Below are 18,257 nucleotides of genomic sequence, written 5' to 3'. Positions count from 1 at the left end.
TGGAATGATGTATAGCTCCGGGGTTGTGCTCCCAATGGGGTTTTTTTTTTGTTTGTTTGTTTTTTCAGTTAGTAGGGTTTTTTTTAGTTAGTAGGGGTTCTTTTTTTCCTTCTCTTTCTTTCAAAAAAAATTCTTAACACTTTATTTTCTCTTATCCTGTTGGAGGTTGTGGAAGTTACGGAGAATCAGCGCATCTCTCCCATTTCACGCACATCTGCTGTCACCCCATCCTCCTGCCACCCCACTCGTGATAGGGTTCCCCTTGTCCTCACCTACCACCCCACCAGCCTCCAGATCCAACGTATAATTCTCCATAACTTCCGCCACCTCCAACAGGATCCCACTACCAAGCACATCTAACCCTCTCCACCTCTTTCTGCTTTCCGCAGAGATCGCTCCCTATGCGACTCCCTTGTCCATTTGTCGACCCCACCCATCCCATCCCACCGATCTCCCTCCTGGCACTTATCCTTGTAAGCGAAACAAGTGCTACACCTGCCCTTACACTTCCTCCCTCACCACCATTCAGGGCCCCAGACAGTCCTTCCAGGTGAGGTGACACTTCACCTGTGAGTCGGCTGGTGTGGTATACTGCATCCGGTGCTCCCGGTGTAGCCTTTTATATATTAGTGAGACCTGACGCAGACTGGGAGACCGTTTCGCTGAACACCTACGCTCTGTCCACCAGAGAAAGTAGGATCTCCCAGTGGCCACACGTTTTAATTCCGCATCCCATTCCCATTCTGATATGTCTATCCATGGCCTCCTCTACTGTCAAGATGAAGCCACACTCAGGTTGGAGGAACAACACCTTATATTCCATCTGGGTAGCCTCCAACCTGATGGCATGAACATTGACTTCTCTAACTTCCATTAATGCCCCTCCTCCCCTTCTTACCCCATCCCTTATTTATTTATTTATTATCCTCTCCTCTCCCCCCCCCCCCCCGTTTTCTCTCCTTTCTTTTTATCTTTTTTTTCTCTCTCTGTCCCTCTCACAATCACTTCTTGCCTGTTCTCCATCACCCTCTGGTGCTCCCCTCCCACTTTCTTTCTCCCTAGGCCTCCCCTCCCATGATCCTTTCCCTTCTCCAGCTGTGTATCCCTTTTGCCAATCAACTTTCCAGGTCCGCCCCCTCCTGTCTTCTCCTATCATTTCAGATCTCCTCCTCCCCCTCCCACTTTCAAATCTCTTACTATCTTTTCTTTCAGTTTGTCCTGACGAAGGGTCTCGACCCAAAACATCGACTGTACTTCTTCCTATAGATGCTGTCTGGCCTGCTGTGTTCCACCAGCATTTTGTGTGATCTGCAGATTCTCTCTTGTTCGTGATTTTATTTCTTCACCAACCTCTGTATAATTCAGGTCCTCTGGTTCTGGGAACATCCTCGAAAATCATCCTTTCTGCACGCTTTCCAGTTTGAGTATCTTTGTCCCAGAACAGGGTGATTAACACTGTACAAGTTACTACAACTGTGGCTTGAAACAGGTGCAAGTTCAAGTTTTTTTGCCACATGCAAACAAGCAAGCATGCCCAGGATATAAACAGCATGAAAATCAGAATCAGGTTTATGTTCACCACCCTGCCCGAGCAAAGTTCTGTCATGAGCCTCTGAGACTGAGATCATAGGGTCACTTAAAGGAATTTCATTGCACCCTTTGGCGGTGAGGGTGTGATTCTGATCAGTGTGCCACATTTCTCCAGCTCTTGACCTTTCCCAGCCACCTGGCTTCACCTGCCACTTTCCAAATAGCCTCTTTAACCCACCTACCCTCCCCTGGCTGGTGGCGTAGTGGCATCGGTGCCAGACTTCAGAGCGAAGGCTCCCGGGTTCGAATCCAGCTGGCTCCAAAAAACCTGGAGAGGGATGGGCTTCGCTAGGTTTCAGATGCCCAAGACACGCCATACGATGAGTAATCACCAAAAAGATCGGTGCAAAAATCTTGTCATGACGGCACCACCGCCACCACCAATAATAATTCTGGCATCTTTCCCCTTCTTTCTTTGTCCTGAACAAGTGTCTCTGCCCAAAATGTCAGCTCTTTATTCATTCCCATTGATGATGCCTGACCTGCTCAGTTCCTTCAGCACTTCCTGTGTGTTGCTGTGTGTGTGTGTGTGTGCATGCCTGCCTATGGCTCCCCTACTCTGAACATGCAAGTCTCTTTCTCTGCTTTGCAGTCTTCAGATTCTCCAGAAGCACCAGGAGCACCTGTGTGCTTGGCCCCTGTTCTACACACTTTATGCTTACAACTGTGAGGCTACACACAGTTCCAATGCCATACTTAAGTTTGCTGACAACACCATTACTTTTGGCCAAATAAAAGGTGTTGACGAATCAGCAAACAAAAAGAAGGTTGAAAATCTGTCTGAGCGGTGCCACAAGAACGTCAGCAAAACTCGAGAGCTGACTACGGACTCCAGGTGAAGAAAACCGGAGGTACCTGAACCAGTCCTCATTATATGATCAGAGGTGTAGAAGGGCCAGTAACTTCACATTTGTCGGCATTGTGGATACTATAGAGAGAGTGCAGAGGAGACTTACAAGGATGTTTCCTGGATTGGAGGGTGTACCTTTTGAGAACAGGTTGCGTGAACTTGGCCTTTTCTCCTTGGAGCAATGGAGGATGAGCGGTGACCTAATAGAGGTGTATAAAATGAGAGGCATTGATCGTGTGGATAGCCAGAGGGTATTTCCCAGGGCTGAAATGGCTAACACAAGGGGCATAGTTTTAGGGTGAGGGGATGTCAAGGTTAAGTTTTTCCACAGAGAGTGGTGGGTGCATGGAATGTAATGCCAGCGGCGATGGTGGAGATGGATACAATAGGGTCTTTTAAGAGACTCTTAGATAGGTACATGGAGCTTAGAAAAATAAAGGGCTATGCGCTAGGGAAATTCCAGGCAGTTTCTAGAGTAGGTTACATGGTCGGCACAACATTGTGGGCTGAAGGGCCTGTAATGTGCTGTAGATTTCTGTGTTCTAAGTTATCATTTCAGAGGATCTGTCCTGGGTCTAGCACGCAGGTGCCATCACAAAGAAGGCACTGCAGCACCTCTACTTTCTTACAAGTTTGTGAAGATTCAGAATGTTGTCAAAAACTTTGATAAACGACTATAGATGCACAATGGAGAGTATCCTGATTGGTGGCATCAAGGCCAGGAATGGAAAGAAATGAAAATGCTTGGTAAAGCCTACAAAAAAAAAAGTGGATACAGTCCAGCCACACACAGGAAAATCCCTCCCCAGTTTTGAGCACATCTACAAGGAATGCCGTGGTAGGAAAGAGCATTCAACATCAAGTAACCCAACCATCTAGGCCCTGCTCTCTTCTCACTGCTGCCATCAAAGAGATAAAGGAGCTTTCAATCACCAGGCTCCTGAACGAGAACTCACCCCGAACACAGAACCGATTCCACAACCTATGGACTCGCTTTCGAGGACTCTGCAACTGATATTCTCAATACTTATTACTCATTATTGATTATTATTATTTAGGTTTTTTTGTATTGGCACGATCAGATAGTTGTGTGAAGTTTTTCATGAAACCTGTTATGTTTGTTTGTTCTGTGGATGCTTTCAAGAAAGTTGCATGTAGTATGCTTACAATAAATTTACTTCCAATTCTGATTTTATTTTCACCAATGCACATCAATTTTGTCCACGTTGCAAAGAAGAAACACTTGATATGATAACCATAAGACAATAAAACATAGGAGCAAAATCTGGAGATTCAGCCCATTGATCCTGCTCCACCATTCAATGATGACTGATTCATCTCCCCTCTCAACCCTATTCTCCTGCCTTCTCCCTGTAACCTTCGACACCCTTACAATTCAAGGGCCTATCAACAATCCACTGACTTGGCCTCCGTGGCCGTACCTCTGTAGTGTTGTAAGAGACGCATCAAAAGCACGCAAGACCGATAAGAATGTAAAGTTACTCAAAGTGGTGAGAGAGAGGAGGGAGAAACAAGATTTAACAATTTGCAGGAATTAATGTACCGGTAGTTACACACATGTAAAGAAAGAGTTAACCGTGATTCCTGCTTGGTACGTGCCGAAACAAAATGGAAGTTTGAAGACAGAATGGTGTCAGGTTGGAATGCTTTGACGGAGATTTGTGCAAGTGCACATCCCCGAGATTATACAATGAACAATATCTTCCTCTTTACAGACCAGTTGTCTCTGTTTTCCTACTTTCCACGTTTGGGCTGAAGGTCGTAACTGATAAGGGGTTCAGCTGGTATCACCAGGGGACGGAAAAGTACTGGTTATAATTGTGCTGTGCTCTGAAGGAATCTTAAAGGGTATTAAAAAAAAAGCTCTTTCTTTGTGCAGTGAGGTGTCTCTTTTGTTTCCCAACACAAATGTGAATACCCTGAGCTGAATCAAAAAAAAAGAATGTGACAAATCTTAAAATAAATTTTGTTACATAATCGAAGTCCAAAGTGTGGAGTAAATTGGGAATAAAAGAGAGGGGAAGAGAGGAGTGAGAGAGAGGAGAGAGTGAGTGAGGGGGAGAGAGGGCACAAAATCCTCTCTCTCCCGTATCACTCTCTTTCACTCACCTCTCATTGTCTCTCCCTCACAGTCCCCCTCTCCCAAACTGCTCCTGTTCAGATTCCATGAAAACTTGGTCCCCCCACCTCACTGGAAGGTGCTAATTTTACTCGCGCTTCGCTGCAATATGTCCAGGGAATAAAACACGGTGCGCTCGGAACAATATCTGTCTTCCCCATGTCCGATCCACTCCCACTCCGTACTGTCAATGTCCATCGCCCCTCTCTCTGGTGCTTTCTCACCCTCCCTGGCACTGGTCTGATCTGGGAATAATCTCCTCTCAATCCCAGCCTCTCTCCTTATGTACACAGTCTCCTCTGCAGCTCTCTCCCTCTCAATTCCTGCTGTGGGTTCCTCATATCACCTTTCCTATGACCCCAATTCCCTTTTCTCTTACTCATTACCACCGCTCACCCCTGTTCTTCTCCACTATCACTCACTCAGTCACTTTCTCTCACTGTCCCTCTTCCCCTCACTACCCTTCTCTCTGCCTCACCCATTCACCTCTCTCTCTCCCCTCCACTGCCACCCTCACTCTTCTCCACCCCTTTCACTGTCTCTCTCTCCTCTCACCGTCCTTCACCCGATGAATCTCTCTCTTTCACTCCATCTTTCAAAGTCTCTGTCACAATCGCTCTCCACCTCAGCCACACACAAAAAAATTGCCGCAGGGACTCAGCAGGTCAGGCAGCGTCCGTAGAGAGGAACAAAGTCGACAATTCTGGCCGAGCCCTTTCATCAGGATTAGGATTGCCAGCATCCGCAGAATCTCGTTTATGAGTCCATCTCTCCCCCACAATCCCTCTCACAGTCCTTCTCCCAAAGTCTCTCTCTGACCCCTCACTGCCCCCTCAGTCTCCCACCTGCTCCTCACTGCCTCTCCCCGTCCCCTCACTTTCCCTTCCCACCATCACCGAATCCCATCTCTCACCAACACGCACTCTTTCGCTCCAGTCTCTTCCTTTCCCGCTCATGAACTCACACAGTCCTGCTGAAAGGTCCCGGCGCAAAACGTCGACTGCCTACTATTTTCCATAGACGCTGCCTGCCCTGATGAGTTCCTCCTGCATTTTGTGTGTGGTTGCTTGGATTTCCAGCATCTGCAGATTTTCTCATGTTTGTGATTCAACATTTCAGATGAGACAGTTTTAGTCCCTAAGACGAACTCTGACATCACACTGCTATGGTGAGCCTCCACCTAAGATAACAAATCCTCACCGTCCATCTGGTTTGGGTCCAGAAACCTGGACTCAGCATCGAATTCCCTGTCTACCCGCCTGTAATATAATTGGTCAACCCTGCCCATCACCTGTCTGTGATTTGGCTGTTTTCCCACTGTCCATTGATCTACTTTTGACAGTTCCGGGTGTGTCCCACAGCCCTACCAGGAGCACGTGATGTTTACCTGGCTGCAACTGGAGACTTTCTGATCACTGTGACCCCGAGGTGATTGACATTGGTGAGCCCAGCAATGGCAGGGCCAGTGAATGTCAACGGTAGATGATTAGACATTCCTTGGCCCAGAGGTCGGAGGGATGAAAGACACGTCAGATATACGGTGGCGACGTGGCGGTTCGTGCAACGCTACTACAGCTCCGGGCGTTCCGGAGTTCACAGTTCAATGCCATCTGCGTCCTCCCAGTGGAATGCATGGGTTTGCTCCGAGTGATCCACTTTCTTCCCACAGTCCAGAGGCCTACTGGGCAGGTTAATTGGCTGTTGTAAATTGTCCCATAATCAGGTTAGGGATAATCGGGTCTGTCGGCTGGTGTGGTTCAAAGGGCTGGGAGGGCTGTATCACTAAATACAAAACCCATTTCCAGAAAAGTTGGGATATTTTCCAAAATGCAATAAAACAAAAATCTGTGATATGTTAATTCACGTGAACCCTTATTTAACTGACAAAAGTACAAAGAAAAGATTTTCGATAGTTTTACTGACCAACTTAATTGTATTTTGTAAATATACACAAATTTAGAATTTGATGGCTGCAACACGCTCAACAAAAGTTGGGACAGAGTTAAAATAAGATTGAAAAGTGCACAGAATATTCAAGTAACACCGGTTTGGAAGACTCCACATTAAGTAGGCTAAATGGTAGCAGGTGAGGTATCATGACTGGGTATAAAAGTAGCGTCCATCAAAGGCTCAGTCTTTGCAAGGAAGGATGGGTAGTGGCTTACCCCCTTGTGCCAAAATTCATGAGAGAATTGTTAGTCAGTTCAAAAGGAACATTTCTCAACGCAAGATGGCAGAGAATTTAGGTCTTTCAACACCTACAGTACATAATATTGTGAAAAGATTCAGAGAATTCAGAGACATCTCAGTGGGTAAAGGGCAAGGTCAGAAACCACTGTTGAATGCGCGTGATCTTCGAGCCCTCAGGCGGCACTGCCTAAGAAACCATCATGCTACTCTGACAATTATAGCCGCCTGGGCTCGGGAGTACTTCGGAAAACCATTGCCACTTAACACAGTCCGTCGCTGCATCCAGAAATGCAACTTGAAACTGTATTACACAAGGATGAAGCCATACATCAACTCTATGCAGAAACTCCGGCGAGTTCTCTAGGCCCGAGCTCATCTCAGGTGGACCGAAAGACTGTAGAACCATGTGCTACGGTCAGATGAGTCCACATTTCAGCTAGTTTTCGGAAAAAACGGGCGTCGAGTTCACCCTGCCAAAGATGAAAACGACCATCCTGATTGTTATCAGTGAAAGGTGCAAAAGCCAGCATCTGTGATGGTATGGGGGTGCATCAGTGCCCACGGCATGGGTGAGTTGCATGTATGTGAAGGTACCATTGACTCTGAGGCGTATATTAGGATTGTAGAGAGACATATGTTGCCATTAAGGCGACGTCTCTTCCCGGGATGTCCATGCTTATTTCAGCAGGACAATGCCAGACCACATTCTGCACGGGCTACAACAGCGTGGCTTTATAGACACACAGTGCGTGTGCTTGACTGGCCTGCTGCCAGTCCAGATCCATCTCCTATTGAAAATGTATGGCGCATCATGAAGAGGAGAATCAGACAACGAAGACCACGGACTGTTGAGCAGCTGAAGTCATATCAAGCAAGAATGGACAAAATTTCCAATTGCAAATCTACTACAATTAGTATCCTCAGTTCCAAAACGATTAAAAAGTGTTATTAAAAGGAAAGGTGATGTAACACTATGGTAAACATGCCTCTGTCCCAACTTTTGTTGAGTGTGTTGCAGCCATCAAATTCTAAATTTGTGTATATTTACAAAATACAATTAAGTTGGTCAGTAAAACTATTGAAAATCTTTTCTTTGTACTTTTGTCAGTTAAATAAAGGTTCACGTGAATTAACATATCACAGATTTTTGTTTTTATTGCATTTTGGAAAATATCCCAACTTTTCTGGAAATGGGGTTTGAAAATAGATCTATAAAAAGATAGATAGATGATAAATAAATGCATGGATTTTGTGAGTTTTTCTGTTCACCCACAAAGTGGTGATTAGTTGGAACGCGTCACCATAGTGGTGATTATTTGGACCTACATCCCCGTCGTGAAAGGTGGAAATGGGTAAGGCCAGTCAACAGGGCTCTGGTGAAGCTCGATAGACCAATCCCCTGTGCAGTGGATTATCGAAACATTGATAAAATTCAACCATGCCATCGACTTTGGACAACTGAGAAGGACGGTCATCATATCCTATGCTCCACTGGGAGCTCCCCGCCCAGGGTGAAAAGCAGCAACTGATTTAAAAGGACCGTTATGGAACAGATACATGGGCAGGGTTCAGTTGGGCTGAGTTGACTCCCTGCTGTAAACTGGGTGTGGTGTTAGATTCACCTGCGACAGAGTTTAAAATAGAACTGATTTATTAGTCCCAGGTGCAGAATATTGAACTCCAGTCCCACTTAAGATGAAAATCAGCAGGAGAAACTCCTCCCACTCCCAGTGACCAAGGTGCAGAACTGGGTGTGACAAGCAGCAGCAATAATTGCAGAGTTCAACACCAACACTCACTCTTGAATTTGCCTCTGGATTCAGCAACTGTGACGGTGAAATATTCACACTGCAGCTTATTTAAATTTTGCCCCCAGTGTGATGTCCCCCCCGGTGGTGTCTCAGCAGCTGGGGATGAGTGACTGGGCCCCTCCCGCATTCAGAGCAGGTGGATGGCCTCTTCTCAGTGTGAACTGACTGGTGAGTGGGGGGTGGGGAGATAAGACCTTAAGGCATAGGAGCAGAATTAGGCCATTTGGCCCATCGAGTCTGCTCTACCATTTCATCATGGCTGATCCGTTTTCCCTCCCCTCCTTTGCCCTCATATCCCTTCATGCTCTGACCAGCCAAGAATCTATCAAATATACATAAATATAAATATACATAAAGACTTGGGCCCCACAGCTGCCAGTGGCAACGAATTCCACAGATTCACCACTGTCTAGCTAAACAAATTCCTCCTCATCTCCACTCTAAAAGGACGCTCCTCTATACTGAGTCTGTTTCTTCTGGTCTTGGTCTCCCCCCCTCCATAGGTAACTTCCTCTCCACATCCACTCTATTGAGGCCTTTCACCATTCGATAGGTTTCAATGAGATCACCCCTCATTCTTCTGAATTCTAGTGGATACAGGCCCAGAGCCATCAAACACTCTTCATATGACACGCCATTCAATCCTGGAATCATCTTCAGGATTCCAGGACTGGAACTGAGTGTATCTCTTCCCACACTTGGAACAGGTGAATGGTCCCTCCCCAGTGTGAACTCACTATCGCGTTAGCAGGCAAATGCCTTCCCACTGTCTAAGAGTAGGTGAAAGGCCACTCCACTGTGTGAACCCACCGGTGTCTCATTATAGACAACAGACAATAGGTGGAGTAGGCCATTTGGCCCATCAAGCCAGCACCGCCATTCACTGTGATCATGGCTGATCATCCACAATCAGTACCCCGTTCCTGCCTTCTCCCCATATCCCTTGACTCCGCTATCTTTAAGAGCTCTATCTAACTCTTTCTTGAAAGCATCCAGAGAATTGGCCTCCACTGCCTTCTGAGGCAGAGCATTCCACAGATCCACAACTCTCTGGGTGAAAAAGTTTTTCCTCAACTCCATTCTAATTGGTCTACCCCTTATTCTTAAACTGTGGCCTCTAGTTCTGGACTCCCCCAACATCGGGAACATGTTTCCTGCCTCTAGCGTGTCCAATCCCTAAATAATCTTATATGTTTCAATCAGATCCCCTCTCATCCTTCTAAATTCCAGTGTATACAAGCCCAGTCTCTCCAATCTTTCAATATATGACAGTCCCGCCATCCCGGGAATCAACCTCAAGAACCTAAGCTGCACTCCCTCAATAGCAAGAACGTCCTTCCTCAAATTTAGAGACCAAAACTGAACACAATACTCCAGGTGCGGTCTCACCAGGGCCCTGTACAACTGATGTGGGTTGAGTAAGTGAATCTCTACCCACACAGAGAACAAGTGGACGGGCTCTCCCCGATGTGAACTGACGGGTGGGATGGCCTAGTGAATCCTTTCCCACACACACAGAGCAGGCGAACAGCCTCTCACCCGTGTGAATTTTCTGATCTATCTTCAGCTTGGATGACGGAGGGAGTCGCAGACCACAGTCAGAACGGGTGAACCATCTCACCGTGGTGTGAACTCGCCGATGCGTCGTCAGGCTTGATGACTAAGCGTATCCCCTTACACACGGGGAGCAGGTGAAGGCCAGCTCCCCATTGTGAATCCCTTCCCACGCTGACAGCAGGTGAAATGGCCTCCCCGTGCCATCACCGCTCTGGCCACTCGTCAAACCAGACCTGAAGCTCAAGAAACTGACCTCAAGTGAACAAAGCCCCGCGTGCTCTCCGGATCCCGCTTCCAGTGGATGTCGCGGAGTTGAAATTTCATTTCAAACACAAAGCTCTTTTCCAGCTGGAACCTGTCACCGGAGAGAGAGCGAGAGGTGAGAAGCAGCAATGGATTTAGGAGTGATACGGAACAGATAGACGGGCAGGGGCTAGCTGGGCTGAGTGGCCTCTCCACTGGCAGAGACAGGAAGCACCTGAGACTCAGGACTCGAGATAGCACTGATTTTATTTGCCACAGATCCACAATATTAAGCACCAGTGAAACTCGAGGTTAACATAGGAAGAACAAACCCCTCCAATGCTCAGTGACCGGGGTTCAGTCCTGGGTGTGATCAGCAGCCGCAATAACACAGAATCCGACACTAACAGTCCCTTGTGAACTTGCAAACTGGTTTCAGTCACCAGGATGGTATAAAAGTTAACATACAGCTTATTCGAACTTGCTCGCACATGTAAAGTTGCCCGAGGCTCAGCAGCTGGGATGGTCATCGCAGTCTCTTTGCTCACCCAGGGCAGAAGTGTGGGCTCTGCTTATTGTGAAGTCGCTGGGGCCTCACAAGGCGGATTAACAGAATGAAACCCTTCCCGCCCTCAGAACAGGCATACGGCCACTCCCCCGCGCGCTTGCTGCTGTTTCAGCAGCTCCCGTCACGGAGTGGATGTCTTCCCACAGTCTGTGCAGCTGAATAGCTGCCTGGAGCGCACCCACTGCTTTATCAGCGGGGTGGGGGGGGGGATTGGCCAGGTAAGCCCCTCTGCTCACAGAGGCTGGGTGTGCGGCCGCTCACTGTGAACTTGGTGGTGCTTCACAAGATGGGATAACTGAGAAAACCGCTTCCCACAGTCTGAGCAGGTGAACGGCCTCTCCCCTGTGTGTATTCGCTGGTGCTTCAGCAGTTCAGATGACTGAATGAACCCCTTCCCGCAGACAGAGCAGATAAACGGTCTCTCCCCGCTGTGAACTCGCTGGTGTATCTTCAGGCTGTACGACTGCGTATAGCCCCTCCCACAAACTGAGCAGGTGAAGGGCTTCTCCCCAGAGTGAACGCGCTGGTGTCTTATCAGGTGGGATGAGTGAATGAACCCCTTCCCACACACGGAGCAGATGAACGGCCTCTCCCCGGTGTGAACTCGCTGGTGCGTCACCAAGTGGGACGAGCGAATGAATCCCTTCCCGCACTCGGAGCAGGTGAACGGGTTCTCCCCGGTGTGAATTCGCTGGTGTATCAGCAGATTGGCTGACTGAGAGAACTCCTTCCCGCACTCAAAGCAGGCGAAAGGCCTCTCCCCAGTGTGGATGCGCTGGTGCGTTTTCAGGTTGGCCGACTGGGTGAATCCCTTCCCACACTCAGAGCAGGTGAAGGGCCGCTCCCCAGTGTGAAGTCGCTGGTGTGTTTTCAGATCAGATGACTGACTGAACCCCTTCCCGCACTCAGAGCAGGTGAACGGCCGCTCCCCTGTGTGGACGCGCTGGTGCGTCTGCAGGTGGGACAACTGAGTGAACTTCTTCCCACACGTTGAGCAGGAGAACGGCCTCTCCATAGTGTGAACTCGACGGTGACTCAGCAGCTTACCCGACCTCGTGAATCCCTTCCCGCACTCAGAGCAGATATACAGCTTCTCACCCGTCGGCAGTCGCTGGCATTCCAGCAACTGACCTGACCCAGTGAACTCCTTCCCACACTCAGAGGTGGTGAACGATTTCTCCCTACTTTGAACTTCCTGCTGTCTCTGGAATTCCGAGGACATAGCGAATTCCACCCACACCTAAACAAGCGTGTAAGCGAAGATAGTGAAGATGTGCTGAAGTGTGTTCTCAGGTCTCCCGATCCAATGGGTTATAATGAGAAGTTAAAACGGAAAACTTCATTTCAGTCACAAATCAGATGCAATTTCAAGCCAGGATGAGATGTGCCTTTCTTTTCCAAGGATCAACAACTGACATATTGCTATTGGAAAGGAAACACCGGTTCACAATTTACACGGCCTGTCCCGAGGTGGGTTCTCACCCCTGCACCGAACACGTGGTCGGGCTCTCCCTGCTACGATCGGTGTGCTGTCTCCTCCTCCACACTCAAAGAACAAAGTTATTCAGGTGAAGACGAAACAACTAAAACAGCATATCTCACGTTCTGATGTGTTTAAGATTCCTGTGCACATATCCTCTTCCTTTTGTACCCTGCAAAAACAAAAGTTTACAAAAGACGTCAATGGGTGAGGGACAGTACGTCCACTGATAAAATTTTGGTCTCTATGGCAGCTTCTAATATCACACTGTTACAGCGAGGTTCAACACAATTTGGCAGAACAACACCCGATCTTCTAGCTGGACACAGTGTCAAATTCTAAAGACAATATTTGTCTGTAGCAGAGCAGGTCGTTTCTAACTGCAACTTCGCTCAGTTCCTCTCTGCACCACTTTCTGGGTGCGTCCCACCACCCTGCTAGGAGTATTCACCGTATCTACGCAGCTTCTCCTGATCACTATCACTGTGAGGTGAACTCAGTGGCGATGTCAAGGGTAGGTAATCAGACGTTCTCACTGGAGATTGTGAATGTGTGGAAATCTTGTGGTGTGAATGCTACAGGTAATGTGTTACTCACAACAGAGGTGTTTGTTACCATTGTACACCCAGAGGTTCTCACTGGGCAGAAGAGTCCAGAACTAGATGACGCTCAACAATTACTTATTTGTTTTTGTGTGTTTGTTGGAATTCAGCATGCCACTCATCAATCCCCAATTTGATCCTAGCTCAATCACAGGAAAATTTATAATGACCAATTAACCTGCCAACTGCTACATCTTTGGAAGGAAACTGGAGCACCTGGAGGAAACCCACACAGTCACGGAGAATGTACAAACTACTTACAGGCAGCGACGGGAATTGAACCCGTGTTGCCAGTACTGTAAAGCATCGTGCTAACCACCACGCTACAGTGCCACCCAAAATTAGTGTGTAATTAAATCATTTGACCAGGTATTTTTATTTATGTTTGTTTGTATGTATATATTGAGATCCTTCTGGTCCTTCGAGCTGCATTGCCCAGCAATCCCCAATTTAACCCTGGCCTAATCACGGAAGGGTTTGCTATGACCAATTAACCTACCAATCAATATGGCTTTGGACTGTGGGAGGAAACCGGAGCACCCGGAGGAAACCCACGCGGTCACCGGGAGAATGTACAAACTCCTTACAGGCAGCAGCGGGAAATGAACTCGGGTCGGCTGTACTGTAAAGTTAAAGAACCAAAAGTGGCCTGCCTCAGTTCGTCTCTCTCCATTAGTACAACTTCACATTTTGGGCATGTCCCACAGTACGAGGGGTGATTAAGTTATTAACTCATCAGGGGTGATTGATAAGTTCGTGGCCTAAGGTAGAAGGAGATGAGTTATTAACTTCAAACTTTCTGCATAATCACTCAAAGAGTTATCCTGCATGTGCGTGTAACAACAGCTGTATAACTTATTTCCTTCTACCCTATACCACGAACTTATCAATCACCCCTGCTGTGGACACTTTCTGGAGGTCCAGGATTCGTATGCTCCACAACCGCTGGACTAAGTGTGTAAATGTAGGAGGGGACGATGTTGAAAAATAAATGTGCTAGGTTTTCTAAATTCTCCGTAACTTCCGCCACCTCCAATGGGATCCCACTACCAAGCACATCTTTCCCTCCCCACCTCTTTCTGCTTTGCGCAGGGATCGCTACTTACGCAACTCCCTTATCCACTCGTCCCCCCCCCCATCCCTTCCCACCGATCTCCCTCTTGGCACTTATCCTTGTAAGCGGAACAAGTGCTACACCTGCCCTTACACTTCCTCCCTCACCACCATTCAGGGCCCCAAACAGTTCTTCCAGGTGAGGCGACACTTCACCTGTGAGTCGGCTGGTGTGGTATACTGCGTCCGGTGCTCCCGGTGTGGCCTTTTATATATTGGTGAGACCTGACGCAGACTGGGAGGCCGTTTCGCTGAACATCTACGCTCAGTCTGCCAGAAAAAGCAGGATCTCCCAGTGGCCACACATTTTAATTCCACGTCCCATTCCCATATGTCTATCCATGGCCTCCTCTACTGTCAAGATGAAGCCAAACTCAGGTTGGAGGAACAACACCTTATATACCAGCTGGGTAGCCTCCAACCTGATGGCATGAACGTTGACTTCTCTAACTTCCGTTAATGCCCCTCATCCCCTTCTTACCCCATCCCTGACATATTTACTTGTTTGCCTGTTCTCCATCTCCCTCTGGTGCTTCCCCCCCCTTTCTTTCTCCCGAGGCCTCCCATCCCATGATCCTTTCCCTTCTCCAGCTCGGCATCACTTTCGCCAATCACCTTTCCAGCTCTTAGCTTCATCCCACCCCCTCCAGTCTTCTCCTATCATTTCGCATTTCCCCCTCCCCCCACTACTTTCAAATCTCTTACTATCTTTCCTTTCAGTTAGTCCTGACAAAGGGTCTCGGCCCGAAACGTCGACAGTGCTTCTCCCTACAGATGCTGCCTGGCCTGCTGTGTTCCACCAGCATTTTGTATGTGTTGTCTAGGTTTTCTAAAACTGACTCCTTCTACCTCAGGCCACAAACTTATCAATCACCCCTCGTACTACAAAAGGCACATTATATTACATGGCTATTCCTGGAGACTTCCTAATTACTCTGACACCAATTCCCCTCCCCCTGAGGTTATTGATGATATTGAACTCACTGACTCTAATACCAATGAATCAGAATCAGGTTTAATATCACCAGCGTATGTCGTGAAATCTGTTGTCTTTGCGACAGCAGTACAATGAAATACATGATAATAGAAAGAAAAAAGCAGAATTACAGTTAGTGTACATATATCAGATAGTTAAATTAAACAACTGGTTTAAAAATAAAAAGTTTTAAAAAGTGAGGTAGTGTTCATGGGTTCAATGTCCACTCAGAAGTCAGATGGCAGAGGGGAAGTATTTGTTCCTAAATAACTGAGTGTGTGCCTTCAGGCTTCTGTACCTCCTCCCTAATGGTGGCAATGATAACAAGGCGTGTCCTGGGTGGTGGGAGACACCACCTTTCTGAGGCATCGCTCCTTGAAGATGTCCTGGATACCATGGAGGCTAGTACCCATGATGGAGCTGACTAAGTTTACAACTCTTTGCAGCTTATTTCAAACCTGTGCAGTAGCCCCCACCTCTTCCCCCCACCCCCATACCAGACGGTGATGCAGTTAGAATGGTCTCCACGGTACATCTATAGAAAATGGTGAGTGTTTTTGTGACAGACCAAATCTCCTCAAACTCCTAATGAAACATGAAGGGAGGTAATTAGACTACCTCATTGTATAATACGTGGCACGTTTGTGATGTGAAAACTACAGGTCATTCAGGCAAAGCTGTCTGATATCATTATGTACCCAGAGAGAATGTTCGCAAGTAGAAAGGTCAGAATCAGAGGAGATTCAACAAAGGTGAATTTCTACAGAACTGAAGCTGATGGAAAGATTTTGTTTTATTAAGCAGCGCTAAATGATGTTTTATTGATTATTGGATGGGCTCGATGCCGTCTTTTAGGCCATGCTCTTTGGGCATCAGCTGGTTCTGGACACCGACCTGATCTCAGTGTTCGCTTTGTGTTTCAATTGGCATATAAATCACTAATCCGCTTGGCCGCAAGGGCCCTAGAGGTTTTTAATCCAAGATTAAATCGGAACTACATTTTTGTTGCGAGTTCCACCTCCATGAATTTAGATAACTGAAGTTCTCAGTCTCTGAGGAATCTACTCCCCATGCGCGTCCAAATATGCTTTGGGGGCTGCAAGGGACAACGCTGGCAGCGTCAAGAATGGGTGCCGCGATACCCAGAAACCCCCACGAGCGAGAAACACGTCTATTCGCCCGGAGCCACCGACATACATGCGCCACAGAAATGGCGCCAGCAACTTTGCTCTTCAGCCTCCCCGGGGCCCGAGTGCAGATCGTCGGGTAGAGGGAGAGGGAAAGGACCATGGCGTGACCGGCGTTCGCAGCACTTGTTGCCCGGTCGGGGTGCTGATGAAACCCCTGCCCGGAGACCCTTTCCTACCTGCAGCCGATCCCTCCGGTGCCGTCCGTCAGCTGAGCGCATGCGCGAATTTCTGGCACAAACGGCAGCTTTGGCGCTTGCGCATGCGGTCGGCAAGTTGCCAGGGCGAATTCTGAAGCGCTGTGGATTTCGAAGTTGGAAAGGTACCTTTGAAACTGTCTGCAGGCTCCTCAAATCCAGTCCATGTTGACTAATTTAACAGAGCAAGCTCCCACAGACAATAAACTCTATATCAACAGGTATTTGTGTGTCAAAAGCCAAAACCCAACGCACTTGCAGATTAAGACCATACCATGTAAGATTAGAATTTGGCCCATCGAGTCTGCTCTGCCATTTCGTCATGGCTGATCCAATTTTCCTGTCAGCCCCAGTCTCCTGCCTTCCCCCTGCCAATCCCTTCACACCCTGACCAATCAACCTCTGCCTTAAATATACACAAAAGCTTGGCCTCCACAGCTGCTGTGGCGACGAATTCTACAGATTGACCGCTCTCTGGCGAAATAAATTCTTCCTCATCTCCGCCCTGAAAGGTCGCCCCCTCTATTCTGAGACTGTGTCCCCTGATCTCAGACTTTATCAGGACCTGGTGAAGGGTCTCGGCCCAAAATGTCGACTGTTCACTCTTTTCCATAGATGCTGCCTGGCCTGCTGAGTTCCTCCAGCATTTTGTGTGTGTTGCAAGCTAGAAGCTGCCCACCGCCCAGGTCATGCCTAGTTCTCATTGCTACCATCAGGAAGGAGGTACAGAAGCCTGAAAGCACACACTCAATGATTCAGGAACAGCTTCATCTTCTCTGCCATCCAATTTCTGAATGGACACTAAACCCACGAACACTACCTCACCACTTTTTTATTGCTACACTAATTAATTAATTTAACTATTCAATGTATATATTTACTGTAATGCACTGTTTTATTTATTATTATGTAATGCGTGGTACTGCTTCAGTAGATACAACAAATTTCACGAGGCGTGCCAGTGAAATTATATCTAATTTTCTCACCATTTAGAAAATAGTCTATGTGTTTATTGCTTCCACCGACCGTACACTTCTCTACACAATATTCCACCTGCCACTCCTTCGCCCATTCTCCAAATCTGTCTAATTTCTTCTGCCATCACTCTGTTACCTCCACCCTACCTATATCCCTCCTCCTATTTCCGCATCATCTACAAGTGGCCACAAAACAATTGATTCTTGTCAAATAAATCTACCTTCAGACCTTTCACCTTCCCAAGTGCCACCTGACACTCTTGAATTTATGGCGTATTGCCGGTGTCTCCCATACTGAAGACTGGAGCCAAATACTGATTGAGATCCACCCCCATTACTATCTCTCCAGCATTCTTTTCCAGTGCTCAGATATACAATACACCCTCACCTCTCTTTTATTCTTTATATATCAGGAAATAAAAGCTGTTGGTATCCTCATATATTATTGGCTAGCTTGCCCTCATATTTCATCTTTTCTCTCCTAATTGCTTTTTTAGTTGTCTTTTAAAAGCTTCCAAATCCCCTAACTTTCCAATATTTTGTACGTTCTCTCTTTTGTCCTTATGTTGTGTTTGACATCCCTTGTCAGCCACAGATGCCTCATCCTCCCTTTAAAATCCTTCTTGAGAGCAACACTCACAAGATCAAGTCAAGTCAAGTCACTTTTATTGTCATTTCGACCATGACTGCTGGTGCAGTACATAGTAAGAATGAGACAACGTTTTTTCAGGACCATGGTGTAACATGACACAGTACAAAAACTAGACTGAACTACG

At 47.3% G+C, this 18,257-nt stretch overlaps 1 protein-coding gene across 1 annotated transcript in view; it reads right to left on the bottom strand.

Moving 5' to 3' along the window:
• The window catches only part of LOC140716504 (uncharacterized), a 34,512-nt gene extending 17,973 nt beyond the window's left edge, over positions 1-16,539 (bottom strand). Inside the window, exons 1-2 of the mRNA XM_073029298.1 lie at positions 16,487-16,539; positions 11,211-12,601 (exon numbers count right to left, since the gene is read on the bottom strand). Coding sequence (XP_072885399.1) covers positions 11,211-12,171 — 961 coding nt within the window. The 5' untranslated portion in view covers positions 12,172-12,601; positions 16,487-16,539. The remainder of the gene's footprint in view (positions 1-11,210; positions 12,602-16,486) is intronic.
• Between the last annotated feature and the right edge of the window lie 1,718 nt (positions 16,540-18,257).

Source organism: Hemitrygon akajei, chromosome 25 (genome assembly GCF_048418815.1).
Source record: "Hemitrygon akajei chromosome 25, sHemAka1.3, whole genome shotgun sequence".
Lineage (NCBI taxonomy): Eukaryota > Metazoa > Chordata > Chondrichthyes > Myliobatiformes > Dasyatidae > Hemitrygon > Hemitrygon akajei.
Note: the sequence above shows the minus strand (reverse complement) of the source record. Positions and strands in the feature narration are given on the sequence as shown.